The following is a 23,582-nucleotide window of genomic DNA, read 5'->3' on the forward strand; positions in this document are numbered from 1 at the left end:
GTTTAGTCATGGGGCAAGTGTGAATCACTTCAGCAGGTTTATTTCGCATGTTTTAATTGGCGCAGCGATCTCCTTTCGTGGTGTTCTAACTTCAAAATGTCAAAACCGCTTGGGTGCACCCTGATAGCACGTGTTGGACAAGAATGGCAAGTCTTGGGCTACAGAAGTCGGCAGCGGAAGGCATAGCAAGAATCCGACCAGCCGATTCAGCCTTGTAAGCCGCTTTGTTGATATTTTACTACTTTCATCACCTCAGTCGGCTCCTACTTCTACTATGTGTCACACACACAGTGACGAGGAACCTTCGGGAATGCCGAGGCCCCAACGACGTGATAGTTACCTAGGTACGGACTGTCAGAGCTACCACCGTACCCTGGGGTCAGAACATTGCAGGACTATGGTTACGATGTTTTGGGTCCAAGTTCAGCTTGGCATCCCACTTCCGGCAGTGAGATGCAGTTCTACCAGACCAGTTGTCCAGGTGCGAAGGGGGCTGTCATTGCACAATTTGGCGTCCCGGACCACGATTCTGCTCAGCTGTAAGTTCTGCGTGCACGATACCTCTCCGAGACCGAAGTCTGAGCACCCACTCAGGCGAACTAGCTGCAAGTGCCACTTCCACAAGGTTGGCTGGCGAAAACTCCAGGGCTCCTTTGAGACACGCGCATAGCTGACGTGCAAGTGTTTTTGCAGAGTCATTCAAAGGATTTATATGACATACGATGACCGACCCGATCACACTAAGCCGCGCGCCGATCAAGTCATTCTGAGCTTTTGGTGCTTTTGCCTCAATCGCCGGATTGAGTCAATTCGGAAGCTGTTATTTTGCGAAGTAGAAGAAAAGACTCTAAGAAACTCAAACGAAGTGTGTATCTCGCAATGAACGGTGTTGAGGACATGAAATCGCTCACTGTCCGTGCGCGGGGGATGTGCCACGCGAAGCTCTGTCGGCTTTCAAAACGGATCGTGGAGGAGAATCATTATATGAACCAGACGCGTTTGCGGGTTTCGTCGTTCAAATTTCTTCCATACGAAAAACGTGGGGCGGACATCGAATATCACTTCATGATATTCTTCGACTAGTTACCGGTAATCCACCTGTACTTCAAATGCTCCATGGCTGGGTTTATATCGTCTCGAGCCACATGACTCTAACCATGGACCAGTCATATTTGACCCGTGCTCTGAAAATGACGAGATTAAAATCTGCGTCATTGAACCCTTTAAATTACTTCACAGGAGCCTTCAAGCTTTACACGATCGGTTTTAGGGTGTACAATAAGGGGAATTGTTTCGACCTGGGCTTAATTAAGGGTCGTTTTGATGACACTTCTCGCATATGTGAATGTCAGGCGTTCTAGTCAACGCCGTCGTCAAGACGGTGCCCCTTAGCCTTGTCTGTGCGTCGTAAGGCTCAGGCCACAAGCACCTATCGTATTATAACTATTTTTATCGACATCGTATTCTTTCCAAGCGCTAGGTCTTAAGTGCTTACCACCGTATAAAGGCGCCATGTATGTCCTCGGATGTATATGGATTAGAAGCGAAACCACATAAATGAATGTCACTCTTTGTCCTCAAAATTTGCCTTGATCACAGATGACGCTCCCTGACCATATGGATCAACGGTGGTGCTCTTGAACTTGCGAGCTGGCACACGGTGTTCGAAAAGTAAGTCCAGTTCCCCATAAGTCCTGCCTCGAGGCTCAGGGAGGCGAAAGTATACCCACACAAGAACGCAACCGCAAGTACCTGCCCAGAAAAAGGCCGTCCGGGCGCCCCAGTTCCACGATGTCTTGCTAAGCTGGTAGTTGGTCAGTACATTGACGACTATGTTGCTGATGTTGTAGAGCGAGCGGGCCAACACGATGGTCTTGGCTTTCAGGCGGGTCGAAGACAGCTCAGAGATGAGAGAGTAGGTAACGGGCCCGACCGTAAAGTCGTAGAAGAAGGTGAAGGTGATGAGCATGGCGCCAGTAGCCCAGAGAGATGCGTTGGTGCCGGCGAAGGAAATGCAGCCGACGATGAGTAGAATAGAGAAGAGCATGGCGACACCACAGAGATGGATGGTCCTGCGACCAACCCTCGACATTAGGTACCAAGAGCCTGCTGTCCCGATCAGGCCCAGTGCCATCTGGGCGAGACTCAAATCGAACGAGTGGATTGTATCCATTCCGGCTTGTGACATGAAATAGGAGAAATATCCCCTGCAAGAGTTTAGAATCAGTATGGCGGAAATGTGGATGGGATGGATTTGGCCTACATCAAATTTTGTCCTGTAAGTGTCTGGCCGACCCAAAGAATGCAGACGATCTCAGTCCGCCGAAGGTCGACTCCTTTCAAGCAATCCCAGTAAGTCGTTCCCGCCTTGAGAGATTTCTCCAGTTCATTGGTATGCTCTATCATGGCAATGGTCTCGTCCGGGTCAAAATCCGGATTGTTTTTCGACGTCAGTCGTAGCAGCGCTCTCTTAGCACCTTGGTTGTCGCCCTGTCGAACATGCCACCAGGGACTTTTAGGATGTTAGATGGGAACATTAGGATCGGCGGTACTTCTAATTACATACCTCTCTGGAGCAAAGATAACCCCGGCCAGAATTAGTGGTGGCCAGACCCACTGGATTGCGAAGGGGATCTTATAAGCCCACTGGTCATCGCGGGTGACAGAGGCACGGTTGACACCCGCAGCGATGAATTGACCCATCACCCAGCACATGTTGACGAAGGTTGTGAGATATGGCCTCAGAATGACTGGGCTGACTTCAGACGCGTACGCTGTGCTTAGAGTTTGGAACACACCCCATGGTATGCCGCAGAGCACCTCTCCGAGGACGAGGATTTGGATGTTGGGTGCGAAGAATATTGTGAAGACGCATGCAATCATGGCCATCAAAGAAGCAATCATGGTTTTGCGGTAGCCAAAACGGTCAGATGCAATGCCATTGACGAGGAGACCAATGACTTCGCCGGCGCGGGCGCCGTTGGAAAGCGCGGACTGCCACGGGGCCGGCACTGCGTACTCCCCGGTCGAGTCGTTCCAGACTCCATACTTCATGTTGAACTGCGGAGAGGCATAGAGCGAACCGAGCAGCGCGAGATCGTAACCTTCCATGATCAGGGTCGAGGAGAGTAGCACTGACCATCCGATGGCCTTCGGATATAGCTTGAGTGCCTGGCCAAGAGACATGGTCTTTTCCTCCGTGGCGGCATGTTGAGCCTGGACATTGGGCTTGATGATGGTCTCGGCTCCCATGACGGAATTCTGGTCCGCGGTGGGCTTGGAAATGCTATCAAGCGCATGTCCAGCGGACGCATGTTGACTCGACATGTTGGGTAACGATGTGTTGTTTCTCAAGATTAGATGAATCGAGGAACGGAAGAAGCCGATTAAGCTGCCTGTCTCTAATACATCTCACCATCCATCTTCCTACCCCATATTTGACAGAACCTGCAATGCACTAGTAGGTCTGTCGCTGTCCCACTCCGGTCCGGAATGCGGTACAACATGAAAGTAAGCGAGCCATAGAGGGCGGCTCGGTCAATTGCACGGCGCCCGTTGCCAGTCATGAGGTCCTAAACAGGAAGTGTTCAACGGCCGCGACCAGCAAATGACCCTCCTCCGCTGCTTGGCAGACCACTGCCGGCAAGCATCATCAGCGCTAGGATGGAGGCATGGTGCATGGGTCACCGCGACCATTCTCAGCGACTTGGCACACCAGGTTGAGTAACCAGCTAGTGCACACTTGTTGACTGTGGCGTGCTCTAATGCCGCTCTCTTGTCGGCCCGACGAGACCATGTAGCTGCGCAGTCTTGGCTTTGATGATGATCTCAAAGGGCTTTTTCTTATTTCGAAATGCTTGTATACACACATTCTACCCCGGGCTGACTGCCTGTAGATGGGGCAGCAGACCAGGGGCGCCCGCCATTTTGCCAAGGGCAGAATGCTCCGCCAGCTGTCAGACTTATTAGCATGCCGAGCCCAGCTCTTTGCCTGCATTACGAGAGGGGTTTGGCGGTCTCCACACGACCCTCGTCCTGCTTGACTGTCCGTGGTCGGCGCTCCGAACATTCGCTACCCGCCGACCAAGGACAGCCCACCAAATGTGTTAGTCAAGAAAATACAAACTTTGAAAGGTCATCAGCTTTCACCTTGGAAGCACGGCAGGGAATCCGTCCTCTCAAAGCACTCGCCGGGGCCTGTCGAAGAGATCCCCCAGCACGTTATTTTTCGTCTGGCGATCATGTCGCATGAAGTTGGCATCACGGCGCATGAGCGCGTATGGTGGAAAGATGCATGCATCTATCAAGTGAGCGATTCCCCTCGACGCGAGGATATGCGCAACCGACCGCTGACATGGTCTGCTAGGTCTACCCGGCCAGCTTCAAGGACTCTAATGGGGACGGTTGGGGAGATATTCACGGTCTGATATCCAAGCTGGACTACCTGGAGGAGCTTGGAGTCGACGTCGTCTGGCTATCGCCAATGTTCGAGAGCCCACAGGTAGACATGGGATATGACATTTCTGATTACGAAGCAGTCTATGCGCCCTATGGCACTGTCGAAGATGTCGAGAAGTTGGTAAAAGGCTGCCACGAACGGAACATGAAGCTCATTCTAGACCTCGTGGTCAATCATACCTCGGTTGAGCATGCATGGTTCAAGGAATCGAGATCGTCGAAAGACAACCCAAAAAGAGACTGGTACTTCTGGAGGCCGGCTCGTTATGATGAAAAAGGCAACAGACTGCCGCCGACAAATTATCGAAGCTATTTCGCTGGCGGCACTTGGACTTGGGACGAGCATACCCAAGAGTACTATCTTCATCTCTACGCACCAGAACAGCCGGACCTTAACTGGGACAACGAAGAGTGCCGCAAAGCTATTTATCAGAGCGCTATGCGATTCTGGCTAGACAAAGGCATAGACGGTTTCAGGGTCGATACTGTGAACAAGTACAGCAAAGTTCTTCCCTTTGTGGATGCGCCCATCACAGACCCAAACAATTACTTCCAAGCAGCGCCGCAGTTCTGGTGCAATGGCCCGAGGATCCACGAGTTTTGCAAGGAGATGAAGCGGGAGGTGCTGGATAAGTATCAGACCTTCGATCATGGGCCGCTCGTGACGGTCGGGGAGCTTTCCCTTACCCCGGACCCGGAAGGTGTTCTGGAGTATGTCTCGACCGCGGCGCGGGAGCTCAGCATGGTTTTCCAATTCGACTTCACCCATCTCGGCCAGGGAAATGGGTTTGATGGGAAATATGACTACGAACCCTGGAGACTTTCAGAAATGAAAAGGATTGTCGAGAAATGGCAGACGTTTATCGAGAACACGGATGGGTGGACGACCGTGTTCAACGAAAACCACGACAACGGCCGCAGCATCTCCCGGTTTGGAAATGACAGCCCCGAGTGGCGTGAGAAATCTGCAAAGATGTTGGCGTTGAGTCTCATTGGCCAAACTGGCACACTGTTCCTTTACCAAGGCCAAGAAATAGGGATGATCAATGCGCCGAGGGAGTGGCCGATCGACGAGTACAAAGACGTGGAAGCGGCGGGCCACTACGCAGAAGCCGTGAGACTGTCTGATTCAGGAGCCGACCCAACAAGAAAGGATCGAATTATGAAGGGCCTGCAAATAATGGCCCGCGACCATGCTCGGCTGCCGATGCAGTGGGATGCAACGCCGCATGGCGGCTTCACAATGCCAGCTGCGACGCCCTGGATGCGCGCCCATGACTGTTGCCCGGAGGTCAACGTTGAAAAGCAGAGAGGCGACGCTAACAGTGTCCTGAGCTTTTACAAAAAGGCACTGGCGCTTCGGAAAGAGCACCGAGACGTTCTCATCTACGGCTCGTTCGAGCTACTCGAGCCTGACAACAATGAGACATTCATCTACCGCAAGAGATACGGTGAGAAGGTGGCAGTTATAGCCCTGAACTATACAGACTCTGTACAACCATTTGGGATAAATCGGAAGGACAGCGAGGCTATGAAACTGGTACTGAGTACATATGAAGAGCCGGAGGAGCAGAAATTGCAACCCTATGAGGGTCAAATGTATTTGAGCTATTGGCTGGAGAAGGTATAGCCTACTTGTTGGAAACTAGTGCCCGCTGATAGATATGATTCTTGGCAAGAAAGATGCCTCAGTTTCATGCAAGAGAAATGGTGGAGTGGGCCAGCATTCTCTCTGAAACAAATCATAGTGACAATGAGAGACAGGCTGAGAAAGCAGCTGAAAGGAAGGATACAGCTTCTCCGAAGTCCTAAGACCCCTTTCATGCATCTTTGTTTGTCCCTAACTTCTATCATTGATGGCAATGCCGGCACAACAGGGTGATTAGGTGATGTAGGGGAGGGATATCAAACACACGCCCCTGGAGCACTACTAGTACAGAACATGAGCCGTCTTCGTGATGGGTTAGTTCCAGGTCACTGTCTTCTCCAGATGTGCTTATATGCTGGGAGCATCACAGTGAACGGCTGGACTGTGGCTAATGTGGAAGTGTCCCCTGCATGTGCTACCAGGGCAAGCGACCACTGACTGTCACTATCGTGGAGCCCGCTTGACGGCAAGTGAAGTCCGGAACATTCCATTGCTTTTGCCTGGACCGGATCAAGCGCTGGAAGAACCCAAAGCCTGGCGGTTCATTTCATTAGCCATACCTACCCAAACTACATTCTGCACCGACATAACCGACCTGATCCAAGGGGCTTCTCGACCATCCCATCCAGTGGATTGCGGGTTCAGGTGGTTGAAACGTGTCCATCAACGTTTCTTCAACCGTTTTGTTCACGCTGGTGGGGCTAGGCTATTGGGAAAAGAGCGCCCGGCCAGCCAAACGGTACTCATGGGGCAGGCGCAGTCCCGCCACGAGCGGCCAGGTGGTTTTTGGCGTCGCCGCAAGCCCCAGGCCGCAACAACACCGACCTCTGGCCAAAGGCTACCACCACCTCGTCAAGCCGACCAGAAATCCATGCGATTGGAGAAGTACTACTCAGCCCGCTCCAGCATATCGCCAACAACGTCCAACACGACAACAGGCTCGCACGCGCCGTCCCCCAGAATGCTCGGCGACACCATGGCGGACACCGGCGGAAGCAAGGCTGACAATGACAAGCCTGACAAGATGGAAGTTGACAAGACCGAGAGACAGGCTTCCAGCCCATGCGATCAATCCATGACCGACTTGCCAGACGAGCCCAGCAAGCCCAGCAAGCCCAGCAAGCCCAACAAGACCGAGGTGCCTGTCAAGCCCGACGTGTTGGACGCGTCTGGCCAGCCCGACGACCCTGCGCGAGCTTTTGCCCCTCCTACTCGACCTGCCCTCGAGCGCCAGAATACCCCTCCACATCGAATTAAGATCTGGACCCCAGATGCGTGGCAACGCGAGCGCTGTTTCTCTTCAATGTACGATAATATCACGAAGACTTTGAACCAGGTGTGTCGCACCCAGCCTCCACCGCCGTCTCGCCCCAACGGGTCTGATTGGGAGTGCTAACAATTGAACGCGATGGCAGGTCAGACAACAGCAGGTCTTCCTCAACGACCGGCGCCAGCGCCCCGCAGACCTGAAGTTACAGCTCGACGTCTACAAAGCCTGCGACAGCTGCACCCTGTCCGTCGAGAACCTCATCGGCCAATTCAGCAGCCCTTTCTTCCACCACAGAGGCCCCCACAACATCATGGCCATGATTGCGGTCGTCAATGCTCATATCAACAAGATCGACGACTTCCGCGGAAAGCAGATGAGAATGGCCAACTTCGGCTACAACCTCGAGAGGGCGGTGAAGCAGACCGAGGCCCACATCCGGCAGCTGGCGGAGCTGGCGAGGCTGATCAAGGAGGCATATGTTGCTGCCAAGGCGGCGAAGGAGGCTGCTGCTGCCAACACGGCGAAGGAGGCGGAGTCTGAGCTCGGCGGAAAGGCAAATGGGAGTGGTAATCACTCCTAGACAGGGCCTCGCGCCGTTGCGGCCACTGATCGCATTGTGGCCACCGAGTTGGAGCCAGCAGATTCGACGTAGCCGAGGTCTCAGATGCAAGGAATCCAGGCGGCATTCGATGGAAGCATAACTCCCAGGGCTGTACTTCTAATGTTATCACCGTACCTGCATAGGTAGTCAGGTATGCTACATCAGGCTGTGCGTAGAACTCTCTCGCATCATTGTCTGCATTCGGAAATCAATTTGGCCCAAACAAGCCCGCGTTTCCACCCCTCAAGTATTTTGTGGTAGCTCCCCGCCGAACAGGCTGAATGAAGTCCGGCATGCGAGAAGGCATCGGGTTATTGCTTTAGATTTCGCAGCAGTAGGCACCAATTCATGGTCGATGTCGCTGGCCTTCGAGTTGCAGACGTGGAAAATAGCATCGTCCAACCCCAGGAGAGGCCGTCAGGCACCTACAGTTGAACCTTACCTGGGAAGCAATGCCTGGGGAACCGCCCCCTCAGTGAGTAACGCCCTCTCGGCGGGCCACCTGGACAGTTCTCACATGCGCAATCCTCCCAGGGGCCTGGCCTCATACCAAGCTAGGTACTTAGGTACTCCATTAGGCAAGGGGAGGCTGTGCGCCTTGCCGCAACAGCACAACCTCATAGGGACAAACCCTTAGGGGACTACCTGTAATGCACACCTCCCAAAGGATCATTCCCTCTGAGATAGCGCACTGTGGAGGAACTCCCTAGGAAAGGATCCTACTAGGTGACTTCATAAGGGAAAATGCTCTAAGGAAATGGAATGGAAGGGAGTCTTGCAATCAGGGGCCCAGGGCGTGGCTACGGACTGGGGGGGGGGGGGCCGCGGCAAAACACACGGGTCTGTGCGTGCTGGATTGCCGAGGGAAGTAAGCTACAAGCACTCCGCTGTGGGGCACTGGGCGTGCCAAGCTCAGAAGGCCCCGGTCCTAGTCACTTACACAGAACCCTAACCCGACCGACGTCATGCCTCGACAAGGAAGCCATCCATGGATGCCCCAAATCTAGAAGCGAAGCTACGAATAGCAGGCTGGGCCTCGATGCATTCTTCTACTCTAGAATTTCGATTTACATACCGTCCTAGAGCAATCATAAGGAGGTGGGTGCCCCTGCGCCTGCCTTCACGTGGCGCTGGGTGGAGCCTGCAGGCCTCGATTGACGAGATCCTCCACGGCCTTGCGTCCGACGAGCTGAGGCAGAGAGCATGCCCCCTGCCCCTTCCTATAACACGTTGAGTACTCGTGGACCTTGGTTTGAAGTGCGTCGACAGAGGCGCAAAGCTTTTTCAGCGGCTGGCGGTACTCCTTGGCCTCTATCGCGGGTGACAGGCGAGGCAAGCCACGCCCAGCGGCGGCCTCCGATGAAGCAGGTCGCAGCAGACTTCTTGAGAGATACCCGTGCCATAGATCCATGCACTTGATACAGGCGCAGCTGCCGAATTTGTTGTTGATGAGCCCTTCCTTTCCAAATTGGCCGGCAGGTCTCACATGCAGTGCGAGCTGTACTTCCGTCAGACTGGTAAAGATGAGGCTGATGGATTCCCTAATTTGAGGTGTCATCACTCCACAAGCTTAATTGCCTGGCTGTTCAGTTGTGGACAGAGAGGCCGGATGAAACAAATCGCCATGGCTACAGAAAAGAATCGCTCGAGGATATGCCCACATGCTGTCATACGCTGATGTCAATGGCAGCTGGTAAGATCTTCAATCTGGTTGTGGCTGCGTCAGTGACCAACGGCCAGGTAAACCCCAATACGAGAGCGTTTCCTTGAGGCGGAGGGGGTACAAGTTTCACGCAGAGTTGCGAGAGATTGTGAAAAGCCTTTATGTACGATCAGCTGTCATTGATGTACGTGAGGTGGAGCAATGTGTCAAGGGAGTCTGGTGCTGCAGATCAAGCAAAAGATTGAACCTTCCTTCCCTTGTTTGAGGAAGAGGATGGGAAAGTGGGCAGGAAAGACGCAAAAAAAATATGCACCGACCTCCAACCACTTGAATGACCTAGATGTTAGTAGATAGCGCCACTCCAGAAGTACAAAGCAACCAGGTGTAGGCACAAAGATGTCCTCGCGGACGGTCCTACAATTTTGGAGTGGCTCCGTAGCTGTGCTTGGGAGTTGAACCCAGACCTTCGTAATTTAACTGAGAATTAAACCACTAGGCCAAGTGCACTTGCTGATCAGATCTTGTTGAGATGAACTTATCAAGGGGAGTCAAGTCGAGTCGAGGGTGGGGGAAACGGGGGTGTCCACGTGTTGACACCAGCCTCCAGATGTCACCCCAGCACTACGCGTCAGAAAACATACCACAACATCTGAAGCGATCCCTGCTGGGCATAGACGCGTTTTCATTGCCAGTAACAGACAATTATCTCCCGAGTAATCATCATAAAAGGTGATCCCTTGTGCAGTAACCTTGCGCAGCGCAAACACACCCAGGATTGCCCACCTAGGTACCTAGGTACCCTCCACTGAATTCTTGGACAGCGCCCTGTGGGTTACCTCCAAGGGACTGTGCTTTTGTGAGTCCATGATTTCAAGCGTTTTATCTGTAAACTTGGGTTTTCCGTCAACAACATTGGACCCGCCTTTCCAAGCTTTTACCTTACCCGCTCCGTAACGTCAACACACCTCATCTCTCACATCTGCCACCTCCCATCTTACTGTCGCCCATCTTACCATCTCCTATCTTCGCATGAAAACAAGGTCAGTCTTCCATCCTGCAACCTCTCATCCCCCAACCTCTCATCCCCCAACTTCTCATCCTTCAACCTCCCATTTTTCATTGTACCAGTATCCTGATCTACCATCTGCCACTACAAACCAATCAATCTTCTGACCATGCAGAGCCAGCTCATTCAGAAAAGATGGTCAAACCAGGAACGGCTCTGAAGAGCCACAACAAGCACATGTTCAAGATGCTCCCGAAGAACGGCATGCACTACAGCTTCTGGAAGGTAATCAAACTCGTGTTCAATCTGGAAACCAGGAACTGAAATCATATTTTTTAACACTCTAAAGCCGTCCGAGGATGAGGACGACAAATCCGACGGCAAGACCAACAACGAGCTTCGCATCCTTCCCCCGATGATGTCGACCAAGATCATGATCAAGTTCGACCGCAAGCACAAGAAGGAGGGAACGAATGCCACCAGGGCTGCCTTCGATCTCGGCATTGCGCAGCTTTTCTCCAATGCTGCGAATATCGTGCGCAGTGCTGGCTACCACGGACAGGACCTTGCGGCTTTCTGGCGCCTCCCCAAGATGGGCACCTTTCTCGAGACTGCTTCTGACAATACTGTTTCTCGCTTCGCCGCTAAGATGCTCCAGGCCCGCGAGAATTGTCTGGAGAAGCAAGATGAGATTTTACAGGCCCGCGCGAATGATCTGAACAAGCAGGGCAAGAAGCTCCAGGACATTGATGACGATCTGGAGAATCAGCGTAAGATGTTCCATGCCCGCGATTGCGAGGCGGCTAAAGCGATCGACGGATTCAACCGTGTGATTGAGGTCGCATCTATGATGAGCGGCGGAGCTTCTGCTCTCAAGGAGGACCAATACTCTGATGAAGCCACCCTCCTCATGGCTTCTTACACAGGCATGACCGAGTGTTTCAACGACAGCGACGACACTGATGCCTCTGAGGCCGGTTACGAGCCCACCGACAACGATTATGAGGCCACTGACAATGAGGCCCACAGGGCCAAGCGCGTCAAGGTCGAGAAGCCCTTTGCCACCGACGGTGACGTTTGTCCTAGCTTTGCGGAGGACTTCGGCAACACCCCGCTCACCATCCGACCCCGCGCGCCCGATATTCTGGACGGCGCAAACAAGACCAATGCGAAAGAGGCTGTGATGGCGCCCACCAACACCGGCGACGCCGCTCACGATGTCGCGCCGACCATGGGCACTAAATGGTCCGACGACATGGATCGGGATACCCATGTGAAGTGGTATTGGGAGAATAAGCAGTCGAAGCCTGCCTCGTACTACGACGAGATCTTGGCTCGCTCGGCCAAGGATTCTGAGATGGACTACGACTTGGATGACGAGGAGATGGACTATGACTCGGATGACGAGGAGATGGACTTGGACATGTAGACTGCGGGAAAGCAGGCCTGCAGTGCCGCAAGATGGCGGAAGCGTACGCAATCACATGCATGTGTATCATCCTGGATGGCTGGATGACTGGATAACAGGGTACATTGGAAGCCCCAGTGTCGAGAATCGGTACTCAAGGTATCACGACAGAGCAGACTTGTGGGAATTATGAAATTGGTAGCATTGTTGACAACTGGAGTCCAGAAGGATACATGATGATTGAAAAGATTCACTGCGGAAGGTTTACCTGTTTCCCGCACTTGAGCAGTTACATCAATGAACCAGGCTTCTGTATTAGACCCCCTATGGCCGTGTGTAGTGACTTCACGACACGCCCGATTCAGAGGCTGTCCATCTACGTAGTTTCAGTAACTGGGTCGTGCCAGGTCAACTGGTATGAATGAGCAAAGGCCGAAACCTTCAAGTTTAGACGTGGGCTCCGCCTTCCCCTTGGCCAGGCGGTGACAACCTTGGAACGGCACCAAACAACTCCACAACAAACTGCTCGACATCGACTTCCAACCAAGGGAAGAACTCTTCTTACCTACCTAGCTGGGCAGCTTGAGGCAACTTCAATGTTCTCACAGCGACACGAAACAAGACACACCAACCACCACGCCTACCTGGGGATCGCGCACAAGCCTTTTACCCGCCATTCCACCGTCTCCACCAGTTGACCCCAGGCTCTATTTCAGTCACCCCAGATTCCGCCACCACGAGGGAAACCTACAGGCAGTGCCCTTATCATTCATTTCAGCCCATACAGGTCTGATTCTTCAATTCCGTTGTTGGGTGTGCCCTTTCCCAGTAGCAACCTGTCCCACTGCGAAGGAACCCTGAGATCGACTTCGGGCGCTCTCGTCTCGAAAGTCATGGCCGACGAAGGCAAGATGGATGGCGGCAAACAGTCAGGCGGCTCCACTGATCACCATGGTAAGTGCCATCCCACACCCCCATCTCATCAGACTTTGATGCAACTGTGCAGCTTGAAGCCCAGCCCAGCAAGTACTGACTGAGCAAGGTTCAGATGGCGACAAAGTCTGCGGCGACACCCAGCTGGTCCCGATGCCACCGTACAAACGCGCCGACCAGTCCGTTCCTGCCACCGCTTTTCATTATTTCTTGCAACTACCCTGGGAGCTTCGCAGGAACGTGTGGGTGTTCGCCCTTCCCCGAACCGTCTTCATGTCAACGGTCCTCAGGCCCACAGATTGCGTGCCTTATCCGCCCATGGGGCGTGCGTGCCGCGAAGCGCGCCTCGTTGCGAAAGAGTTTGGGTCTATGGTCACGGCATGGAGGGAGCACCACGACGGCCATTGCTGGAGGGGCACGCACTACGACGGCCGTTGCTGGAGGGGCCACCCTGTGGTGAACCCGGGCATAAATTATGACGTTCCAAACAAGGCTGAGGTGTGCGTGCGGACTTGGTTCAGTAGCAAGCTCGACACCTTGGTGCTTGACATGTGGTGGCTCTGTCCGCTGACAGAACACAGGCAGAATGACTTAATCGACTTCACCGGGATCGAAAGGTCTGCCACCACGCACCTTGTGCTTCAGGGCGACCGATTTGGCTGGCATCCGAGAGACCTCGAGTACGTTTACCGGACCTGTTTAAAGCGCCACACAGAGGTCCTCCTCAGCATCAGGTCATTCTCTTTCATCCTGAAGGACCAAGATTACGACACGAACATGGGACTGGATATCTCTCCACGGCCTGGAGAGCGTGGCAGAGTCATTCGCCTTGACGACACTGTTGCTTTGACCAAATACCTCAAGTTGTGGAACGAGTGGCGTCGGAGTGAGACATGCCCTATTATCGACGGCGACTACAGCTTCGAAAGCTGGTTGGAGACAGCTTTGGACAGCACGAGGGCAGGTGAAAATAAGAGAGAGAAGAGAAAGTACATGGCATGGAATGTGGAAGATCAGTCATATGAGCAGCGCCTTGTCTCCCCGGAGGCATATTTCCTTCTCCGAACTGTCGACAGTATCATTCACAAACACACGTCAGTCGAATACATGAACCAAGACATGGACGAAGACACGGACCAAGAAACGGGCCAAGAAACGGACCAAGAAACGGACGAAAGGAGCGTGCGCCGGGCGAATGAGATCATGGACGACACGGGGAGGCTTAAGGAAGACCATCCCCTAGTGCAGAACCTCGACATCAAGTTACCTCAGGTTATACCTGTGTACACCCTCAGCTTCCTCTGGAGGGGTCTTTCCTAGCTCAGCGCACCGCGGGCAGGCCTTGTGCCGGAGGCCACTTCTTAAGATTTTGCTGGAATGGGTGGAACTCGAAGTTGGGAAAAGCTAGGTCAGTGGTTACAGGCTACGGAGGGAGGTCCCCTATATCGCCTTCTTAGTTAGCATTTAGACGGGAGCCTCCCACAAGGGATATCCAATGCGCTCTGTGCAGACAATACACATAGATCAGCTCTAGAAGAAGAAACGACTGCACGGGCAAAGCTCGGGCAGAATTAGTGGCTTTGGCCTCAATATGCGAGTATCGATACCTCAAACTCTCAAGCTACTGAAGCCAGATGTAGGATACTGATTCTCGAAAGACGGAGGCCGAATGTTTTCCGGCGCTCACACACAAACATTGTCACCGGAGCATAACTTGAGTGGGAACATTCTAGTTCTGGTTGGATGGCGTATATGAATAAAGATCGATATTTCCCCCACATACCAAAAGCCCCCCCGCCCCCAACTCCCTGGAATAGCCACAAGCCTTTATCCTACCACCTAATCTCAGACCAAAAGACGTTTGAAACACTCCAAAACATGGCGAAGACCCATTGAGAAACAGTGCTAAGCCATGCAGGACAACTTGTTGAACAATATCGAACCAGGAACACGTGCATTCCACGGGCAGCTGATACCCACGTTTGGTCATATCCTAAGATATCCATTCTTGCATCTTGCACCTAGTTCTGTGGAAAGTCGAGCCACCATGACATCTAAACCTTCCAGATTGTTCTCCAGGCGCTGCCGCCATGTGTCGCCGAGTGGTGCAGGGAGTTCGATGGGATATGTTGCCGTTGTCGAATACCTGTAATTGAAAACTTGGGTGTTGATAGTTGCTCGGAGCTCCTCTGTGACGCGGTCAAGATTCGCGACGGACATGCTACAGGTCTCAGCGTTCGTGCCAGCTGCAGACCATACACCCTCTTTAACAAGACACCGTACCATGATTCCAAGTGCTGTCGAACGATTTTTAAGTGTTGTCATCATAGCAGTAGTGTCGGATATGTAAGATTCGGCAACTTTATTCAGACGGTGGAGCAGACCTGTGACCTCCCTTTGTCTGTTGACGCGCACGAAATCTGTAGTAGCCGTTTGTCAGCGTCACCACCTGATTTCCACTAAATTTGAACGACTCACCAATGATAATCTGCGGCAACGGGACGAATTCTTTCCATTCTCTGATCTGTTGCTCAGAGTCACCTTCAAAGCCCTTTTCAGGGTTATCATCCTCGTCCCCATTGCTCATAGTTGTGAATATGAGTCTGCCTTCTGGATCGGTATCGGCCTTGTATATTAAACCGACGAGGATGTGCTTGAGTTGCTCCTTTGAGCCGAAATAGGTTATGACACAGAGTCTCTGAAGATCCTGGTAGCTTGTCCTGCCCATGTCAAGATTCCACAGGCCTCCGGGATGACTGAGACACGTCCAGCGGGATGATATTGGTCCACGCAACACATCCACCATGAGATACTTATCTGCTGTTACAGCCAACTGGAAAAGTGAGTCAAGTTCTAATTCGAGCGGAAGCCTTCCGATATTCCCATGGGCGGCGTTGAAAACGACTTCGAGGGCTTCTGGGTCGTCCTCGGGAAGCTCGACAGCCCAGTCTGCTGTCTGTTTCGCTTCCAGGTAGGACCCAAATAGCATTACGCCGAAAATTTTCGAGACGCGTCGTAACGCATTGGCGTCAACCATCATTTTGACATTTCCCGGGCCTACGACGAGTGTGAGATTGCCGCGGGGATCAATCCACACGGTCCTGTGGGGTGTCTGTGTGGGCGGTTGTTCGGCCTGGAATTGCTGTCAGAAAAAATTGCATTCGGCAAGGCAAGAGATATTGTAAATGTCACTCACCATATTTGCGACTCTGAATTTTCGGCCCAGGGGGTTTTATGATTCTCGTTGTGGCGACTTTGCATCTGAGTCCGCTTGAAGCAAGGAGTTTTGCTTGACATTTGGCAGCAGAAGAACAACCGGGAAAGTTGGTTTTGGCAGGTAGATAAATGCTTCTGTGTACCTCCATTAAAAAGTTTTGGGACTTCCATTTCATTTTTGCTGGAAATGATTATTGCTGAAAATGCACCCCTAGTGGCACGCCGTCCACATTTAGCGGCTAAGTCTGCTGGTATTATACACTAGCACAAAGGCACGAAAGACAAATCTCAAATAGGCTAAGGAATCGATTAGAAGGGATCCCGGGGGATTCATGAAAATGTAGCCAACTTAATATAATGTGTCGCTCAAGTAGGTAGGTAGTTTAATGACACGGCAGGACTCAAGGGGAGCTGCGTCTATGTTTGGTGCCTGTGAAGTTTACACAGGAGGTCTGAGAGTGCTTCCGTTTTTAATGGCCATACATATAAAATGTATGTGGCGCCTTCATACAGTGGTAAACGCTCAATACCCAGTGTTTAAAAAAAAGAATAGTGCTAATGACAGTGGAAAGAGGATACGGTACGTGGGCACGTGGCTCCGCCTCGGGTCTTGTGCCGCACAGACAGACTGGAAGGCATCGCTCCCGACGGCGCCGCTCACTAGAGGTCTGGCATCACAGAGATTGTACAACCTTCGCAACCATTTTTTGACCCTACAGTGCGGATAGTAGGGCTATTATTACAGCACACGAGGACGACTAGTCAGACACCTGTAACATATACTATAATTTTTAAAAGTGATGCTAGCTATATGCCCAGGTCTGCAGCGATTTCAACTGCCCACACGTGGTGGACAGACGCGACCTCACCGACGGCTGGGATTCAGGTAGCTCTAGACTAGTGAACACATTCTTGCCACATGATCATGATTAGCGGCCCTATCAGTTGAGATAAAGACTTTTTGCGTGGTGAAAGTAAAGCGTATATGCGCCTGGAGGCTTCACCAAACTCCCTTGGCCATGGAAAAGACATGCTGCATCCTTCTTGATCCACCGCATGACATGATATTGATTATAATAGGAGACGACTGAAAACACATCACCTCTGCACGCTGTTTCTATCCTATAACAACTCAACACAATCTATAGAAATCCCACCACTGAGGTACTTGGTCCCCGTACTACCCGTCACGACATTGATCGTCAGAGCCTGCCAGTCGCTGGTAGATGTCAGCCATGCAGATGCAGGCACAGTGTACTCCAGGACAGCGTTGTTCCCACGGTATGTTCCAACCGTAAGGGACCTCGTTGACGCCTGCGTAGTGGCCGCCGGTATCTTGCTCATCCAGCTGTTTACCGTGATCTGAGGACGGCCGCCTATGTACGCCTCCGTGATCCCGATCCGAACTGTGTGTGCTTGAGTAAGCTGCTCGGCATTCAAGCGGAAGTATATCACATGGCCATTGTTTACGTCCTGCCAGATGTAAGACGGGAAACTCGATGCCGGCGTGGTGCCGACGATGAAGTTGCCGACGTCCCATGATGCGATGCGGCTGTCGGACGGGTGCATGTAGGTCGGCTTCCAGGGAGTTGTCTCGAAGTTCAAAAAGCCGCCTGGTGTCCCGTCCCAGTCACCGATGCGCCAGATTGTTGCCCGGTCGCTTGGATCAACGAGCGTAATGGTATTCAGAGCGGCCTTTCCTCCGGCAGTGATGGTTGCGCTTCCGGTGTAGACCTCCAGCTCATCCTTGTACACTGTCAGGGTGTATGTTCCGGGAAGGGCCTTAGTGATCTGCCAAGCACCACCAGACGCGGCCGCCAGAGCCCAATATTGGGCGTTCGCGTTCGACAGGCCTACTGTATATGCGCGGCCAGATTTCATGTTGGACAACCCCACTCCGGCCACAGAGCCGCGGCCTGAAGCAGGGACCCAGCCGTCGATGCCCAAGTTATCGAACCAACCCCAGTCAGCGTTTCGGGCGAAGAGAGCGGTGTTGGGGCCCGAGCCGTCGGTAAATGACAGGACGGAAGGGCCTTGCAGGCCAAATCGCTCAGGATCAGTGTGCCCCATGTTGTAATAATAGATGTCGTAGAGGTCCTCGCCACCAGAGTCGGCACGGCGCTGGAGGGAGCGAAAGAAAGGGCCGCCCGATGCCTTCTCGTGGTTCGACCGGATCATATAAACGCCCACGCCAGACTTGGACACTCCAACGTAATCAACTGAGAATTGTTAGTAGAGAGTCTAGACATTTCGTGGAGGTGGCATCCACGTACAGTCCTTGACACGGCCGTATAGGCCTCCGTTGTAGTGCTTAGACCAAGTGGTTCCATCGCTTAGACCCGAGACGTCCGAAGCCTCGATAAACGATGAGCCATCTGGATAGTAATCCGTGTCACTTTTACTATAGGAGAAACTTCCTCCCTTCATGCGAACGATGTATCGATGGACAGTGACAGAGGCATCGGCTTTGTTCGTGAAAATGTAGACATTGTCGTTCTTGTATCTGACGAACAGGTAGTGCTTCAACGTTCCGTACGTGACTGAGACCTTGATGATGTAGGCAGGGTCGGTGAACTGCTGAATAGTGACCGTGCTGGCCCCAAGTCCAGACTCGACATGGGTGTTCTTTCCATCATAGCCGTTGTATTCGACACCCTGCATATATCATGCGTCGATTAGATCACGACTCGAATGCTAAGACGGGCCGGGCCTTTGAGGACCGGCGCGTGGTCTCACTGACCTTGTATTTCATGGAGGTGATGTCGCCATTGGTCTTGCTGACCTGGATGACAAGATTCGATCCGGAATCGATGGTCCAATAAGTTCCTTGGTCGGTGTAGCCAAAAGCCGCGAAGGCGGCGGAGGCAAAGAGGGACCAGCACAGGGCGAAGAGGAGCATCTTGAGGCTTGTCTAGGCGGCGTGCTACACAGTAGACAGTGCTTCAAGAGCCTCGTGACTTCAAGCAGATGGCTACATGGACCAGGAGCAGCGACTTATATTCGTTGTTGTCGCCCGGCGCGCCCGGGCCGGAGTGCTTCTACAAGATCCATCACCAATTTCGCATCGCAATCCATGAACTTCTAAATGCGGTGACACCCCTTTGAACAACAGCTGAGACCTGACGAACATGGCAGGTATGGTTCTGTCAAGTTCGTATCCATCCAATAAACTCTCAAGACGGGAAGCTTAAAGGCCAAGCTACCGGGAAAGGGGTGCCAAATAAGAACGGAGCATAACAGTTCGAGGGCCTGAACTGGGTACTTATCTCCGCCACCTGGCTGACGGAAACCTTGGCGCTTGGTCGGCGGACAATGGGGACCATCAACCAAGAGGACCTGATAACTTCGGCTGCAAAGTCCGCACGAGTGCCGGAACGGTCCACCAAATTAGGACAGTGCAGTCCCTATGCGCATGTCGGTAGTTTTCAATCCGGGTGCAAGAGTGGATCTCGAGCTCGCGCGGTCAGAAACGACGCACACCCCTGGGCCATTGGTGGAGATAATGCCCACATATCTTCCCTTCGAGAAACCACACGAGCACACGTTCACTGCAGCTCTTGCACTTCCGGGGCGATCTCTAACCAAACGAACTTGGCTGTCAAATTCGGTTGACATCCGTCCTTTGCCCACATGATCCCCAACCCCATTTCATCTCGTTACAACTTCACCAGCTATTCTCAAACATCGGTCAATGGTTTGGAAGGCCTTGCCAAGACATTGACCGCCTAACATACCGAGGTAGGACCCCGTTCACTGCACTGGAGACACTCATTGAAAATTGCCTGGGTCTGAACTTACTCTCTCGGAATAGTAGACGGGGCCACTTTCTTCCAATTAAAGTTTACTTCTTCGTGTTGTGGCTTCATTCGTGTTATTTTTTGTTCTCCCCAAACAAACAAGCCTCGCAGAACGAGAGGCAACAGTGCAATGTCATCCTCGTTTAATTCAACCAATTAGTGGTTGGGACCCATCAATGGATACCTAGGGAGCTTACCTAGGTAAGATGGCTTCAGACAGTGTATGTATTCACCGCTTTGTAACCCTGGCTTGAAAATTTGAGGTTTTTATTCTCAGTCTGTTAATTTGGTGTGGCTCATGCTTTTATGTGATAAAGTATTTTCACATAGAGGTTGCACCATAATCGGAGTACACATGTTCCTCAACGCCCCTTGCCAGCATTGCGCACGAAAGGCTCCAGCGGCAAGATCTCCTTCTCTGGGCTGACACCTTCGTAAAGTTGTTTCCACCTCCACTCGATAACCTCAGGTGTTTTCCAAGCATACTCTGGATCCCTCAGCCACAAGCGCAGAAGGTGGCGTCTGATACACGTCAGTAGGGTTCGTGTCACCAGGGAAACTTAGCCAGGCTCAGAAGATAGGTAGACATACCGCTTCTCCCCACCATCGACAAAACCGTCTCTGGCGTGGAATATTGCGACATTGTTCACATATTGGATGTCGCCCTTTTCGAAGTGGGTATTGACACAGAATTTCTCTCCCAGGAAGTGAAGTGCATCAAGGGCTTCGGCCTGTGCCTCAGTGATAGGTGGGATGTCCGGGTTTCGTGGGAGCTGGCCAAACCCTACGAAATATCGCCTCCCGTACTGAAGAGATACCCGCTCTGGCGTGCTCTCAGTTGCAGCATGGTGGAACAACAACGGTCTCTCCGCGTACTTCTTCTTGGCGTTCTTCTCAAACCTGAGTGTACCCGTGTTAGTAGCACCATGGATGAACTGGATGGTTCCAGATTGAAATTGCTTACACTTCCATATCCCATGGTTGGCTGAGGGTATGTATCAAGTCGGGGCGGTTGGCTGCAAGTTCATTGTACACCCGCCAAGTTGATGCCAGCTTGCTTGCACCGCCCTCGAGCGCGGTCTCGAGGGCGAATAGGCTCACGATGTCCCCCGAGTCCGTATGGAATACTTGTTTGTCAGTCGTGTACGCCGGCGAGCCAATATTGCCCTTCATCTCGGGCAAGTTACTGAGATCCTTGATATGTGTGAGCACGACGTCTGCCGGGCTGCCGTCATAGGGGCTGTACTGATCCTGTCGACCGCGCTGAGGGGCAATGTGTGCTGAAAGGCCTGTATAGATGATTACGTTCTCTTCTCGAGTGTGCTCATCGACCCTTAATCCTCGGAGGACGAAGAAACCATGGCCAAAGTGCAGCTCGTGGGAGAGCCGCCGAAGTTCCGAATGCAACTGAGGAAGGGGAAAAGTGTCCTTAGCTACATGCGAGATGGGAAGTCCGAGCGCTGATGAACCGTTAGCAGAGCATCATCATGTGTGAGGCTCAGATTGGCCTGACGAGCTCCTGACTGACATTTGAAGTGCTTCACAGCCTGGTCAATCTCGGCCAGCTGGCTGTCGCTGAGGACATATGTCCAGTCGTATGTGTCCGCTAGAGTGTCACCCTCCCAAACCAGATCGCCCTCTAGCCTTTCGGGAAACCCGTCCGGAACGGATGTGGGCAGGTTTCCGGCTTGCAGCCTCCGTGCGGCGCGGGCTTGGTACTTTCCGTAGTCCGGAGCGTACGAGATGTCCGGCTGCCCCGGCGGCGCCACGGCTTTCGGAGTCGAAAATGCCGAGGCAACCGGATGCACAACTGCCGAGGCCATGACCGCAACTTTTACTAGCACTAGTGCTTCGCTTTGGCCAGAGGTGCTGAATGGTCTGAGCTGTTGAGTTTGAGGAGTTGGGGTTCTTGTGATGGCAAACTTGGTTTTGTGAGGGTGAGTTCGCCTGAGTGGCTCGTCATTGTGGATTATAATCGCGCCATGTCAGATGACCAGGTCTTCTCAGTGAGGGGAACACCGCCCGGGCACCCAACCGAGAACAGTGCCAGGCCAGTAATATTCTTTCTGAAGAATAGGCTCGCAACACCTTTAAAGATGCCGCACAATTGGTTCTCTATCTGCATACGCATGGATTTCGTTGAGTTGAAGGCATCTCAACAATGGACCAAATGCTTACTAGTAGGTGGCTCAAAATAATTACCGCTTCAGACGAGCAAAGCGATGCTATTTGACTTCCGTCTTTGACTCAGATTTACTGTGTGTTTACAGATGTTTGGAGAATTGGCAGAATCGTTGTCGGGGCAGAATGCCACTGCTTGGACGCTGTAACGATGTCTTCGTCAAGAGCGAGGCAGGAAGCTTTCCAAGCTTTGCATTGAAGCTGTTTGTGATTACCGGGAATTGGGGCCATGGAAAGGCCATCTAAAACCGGATGTATATACAACGCCCCCGCCCTTTTTCTTTTTTTTTTTCTTCTCTCTTTTCGCTTCTATTCCGTGTGCTTCCGCTGTCATACACGCCTGGGCGGTGCCTTCCTACCCCCCTCTCCTTTCTGTAGCGAACCGAAGACACCAGGCCCTCGCTTGCCCCGGTTGTATCTTGATCATGGTTTTATGCTACTCCACCCGTGCGCATAAACAGGTTTGGTGGCATGGTGCGGCCCTTGATAACATCCTCGTCAATCACATACTCGACATCTGACACGGGCTTGAACCCCAGTTTTGAATAGACATGCCGTCCCATGGCTGAAGCTTCCGTTGTCGCCTCCAATCCACGTATCTTGGCCTCTTCCAAACCCCATTGCACCAACTTGAGCGCGATACCTCTGCGCTGGAAGGCCGGGTCAACAGCGCAGAGATCCAGTACAAAAGTTGCTGGGGGGTTTGCGCCTTCCTTTGAGATGACCGTTTCCACGCGCTTCTTGAGCAGGGAAGCGAACGCCTGGCTCAAGAATCGCTGTTCCTCTGCATTGCCGGGATAGAGCGCCTCCAGGTCTAGGCTCATGCTGAGGTCGGTGGATGGTTTATCGCCGTATCCATCAACCATCGACAGTTGCGCCCAGATGGCAAAGCCAACAAGTATGCGGCGATCTGCTTGTTGCGGGTCAGGCAGTGTTGCCTTCAAGAACACTGTGTTCGGTTTTCCATCCTTGTTCGTAGTTGTGGACTTCCATCGGTCTACCACTCGAGCTGCTCCCGCCGCCTTGCCCTCGGCTGTGTTCCAGCCAGGGTTCATAGCCGTCCACACTGCATCGTTGATTTGATCCCCAAAGCACTTAGCTGCGCATTCAAATCCGCCAGTCAGATCTTCGGCCCTGTCGATTACTTCGATTTTCAGTCCCGCAGCGTTATCTGCGATCTGTCCGCCGTGAGTTGACATGCTTCGTAAGATTAGGGGTGTTGATTGTCGTGTTCTGCGTGTTGTGGTTGATTGTCTCGTGGTAGTGACGTAGGAGTAAGAGAAACGTGAAGTGTCTTCAACTTTCAGGCAACGCTGATGGCCAACCACCAAGCTCAATTCCGCAGTATACGTAATGGAGGCTTGGCGAATCGCCTTTCTGCGCGGGGAAGCTGACTGATGC

At 52.6% G+C, this 23,582-nt stretch overlaps 9 protein-coding genes across 9 annotated transcripts; 4 read left to right on the top strand and 5 right to left on the bottom strand.

The window, feature by feature from the left end:
- Nucleotides 1-1,564: 1,564 nt before the first annotated feature.
- On the bottom strand, nucleotides 1,565-3,327 carry KVR01_010348 (uncharacterized protein; the record flags this gene model as incomplete). Its single annotated transcript, XM_044794738.1, has 3 exons — nucleotides 1,565-2,207; nucleotides 2,264-2,467; nucleotides 2,819-3,327. The coding sequence occupies 3 exons, from the start codon at nucleotides 3,325-3,327 to the stop codon at nucleotides 1,565-1,567; spliced, it is 1,356 nt and encodes a 451-aa protein (XP_044640507.1).
- An 843-nt stretch (nucleotides 3,328-4,170) lies between these two features.
- KVR01_010170 (uncharacterized protein) lies at nucleotides 4,171-6,088 on the top strand (the record flags this gene model as incomplete). Its single annotated transcript, XM_044785507.1, has 3 exons — nucleotides 4,171-4,307; nucleotides 4,367-4,701; nucleotides 4,768-6,088. The coding sequence occupies exons 1-3, from the start codon at nucleotides 4,242-4,244 to the stop codon at nucleotides 6,086-6,088; spliced, it is 1,722 nt and encodes a 573-aa protein (XP_044640329.1). The 5' UTR covers nucleotides 4,171-4,241.
- Nucleotides 6,089-6,851: 763 nt separating this feature from the next.
- Nucleotides 6,852-7,956, top strand: KVR01_010720 (uncharacterized protein; the record flags this gene model as incomplete). The annotated part of the gene is made up of 2 exons (XM_044787988.1): nucleotides 6,852-7,442; nucleotides 7,522-7,956. The coding sequence occupies 2 exons, from the start codon at nucleotides 6,852-6,854 to the stop codon at nucleotides 7,954-7,956; spliced, it is 1,026 nt and encodes a 341-aa protein (XP_044640879.1).
- A 2,885-nt stretch (nucleotides 7,957-10,841) lies between these two features.
- Nucleotides 10,842-12,075, top strand: KVR01_010490 (uncharacterized protein; the record flags this gene model as incomplete). The annotated part of the gene is made up of 2 exons (XM_044782607.1): nucleotides 10,842-10,931; nucleotides 10,996-12,075. The coding sequence occupies 2 exons, from the start codon at nucleotides 10,842-10,844 to the stop codon at nucleotides 12,073-12,075; spliced, it is 1,170 nt and encodes a 389-aa protein (XP_044640649.1).
- An 872-nt stretch (nucleotides 12,076-12,947) lies between these two features.
- Nucleotides 12,948-14,307, top strand: KVR01_010485 (uncharacterized protein; the record flags this gene model as incomplete). The annotated part of the gene is made up of 2 exons (XM_044783531.1): nucleotides 12,948-13,008; nucleotides 13,103-14,307. The coding sequence occupies 2 exons, from the start codon at nucleotides 12,948-12,950 to the stop codon at nucleotides 14,305-14,307; spliced, it is 1,266 nt and encodes a 421-aa protein (XP_044640644.1).
- Nucleotides 14,308-14,973: 666 nt separating this feature from the next.
- On the bottom strand, nucleotides 14,974-16,027 carry KVR01_010506 (uncharacterized protein; the record flags this gene model as incomplete). The annotated part of the gene is made up of 3 exons (XM_044788578.1): nucleotides 14,974-15,284; nucleotides 15,372-15,407; nucleotides 15,466-16,027. The coding sequence occupies 3 exons, from the start codon at nucleotides 16,025-16,027 to the stop codon at nucleotides 14,974-14,976; spliced, it is 909 nt and encodes a 302-aa protein (XP_044640665.1).
- Nucleotides 16,028-17,325: 1,298 nt separating this feature from the next.
- On the bottom strand, nucleotides 17,326-19,102 carry KVR01_010682 (uncharacterized protein; the record flags this gene model as incomplete). The annotated part of the gene is made up of 3 exons (XM_044784151.1): nucleotides 17,326-18,422; nucleotides 18,477-18,858; nucleotides 18,944-19,102. 3 exons carry the CDS (start codon nucleotides 19,100-19,102, stop codon nucleotides 17,326-17,328), a joined length of 1,638 nt encoding a protein of 545 aa, XP_044640841.1.
- Nucleotides 19,103-20,250: 1,148 nt separating this feature from the next.
- On the bottom strand, nucleotides 20,251-21,912 carry KVR01_010500 (uncharacterized protein). Its single transcript, XM_044790131.1, has 4 exons — nucleotides 21,529-21,912; nucleotides 20,965-21,460; nucleotides 20,592-20,900; nucleotides 20,251-20,522 (listed from the first exon to the last, which is right to left on the bottom strand). Exons 1-4 carry the CDS (start codon nucleotides 21,821-21,823, stop codon nucleotides 20,363-20,365), a joined length of 1,260 nt encoding a protein of 419 aa, XP_044640659.1. The 5' UTR covers nucleotides 21,824-21,912; the 3' UTR covers nucleotides 20,251-20,362.
- Nucleotides 21,913-22,370: 458 nt separating this feature from the next.
- Nucleotides 22,371-23,582, bottom strand: KVR01_010647 (uncharacterized protein). The gene has a single exon (XM_044790981.1). It carries the CDS (start codon nucleotides 23,378-23,380, stop codon nucleotides 22,613-22,615), a length of 768 nt encoding a protein of 255 aa, XP_044640806.1. The 5' UTR covers nucleotides 23,381-23,582; the 3' UTR covers nucleotides 22,371-22,612.

Source organism: Diaporthe batatas, assembly GCF_019321695.1.
Source record: "Diaporthe batatas strain CRI 302-4 chromosome Unknown Contig00013, whole genome shotgun sequence".
NCBI classification, from domain to species: Eukaryota; Fungi; Ascomycota; class Sordariomycetes; order Diaporthales; family Diaporthaceae; genus Diaporthe; species Diaporthe batatas.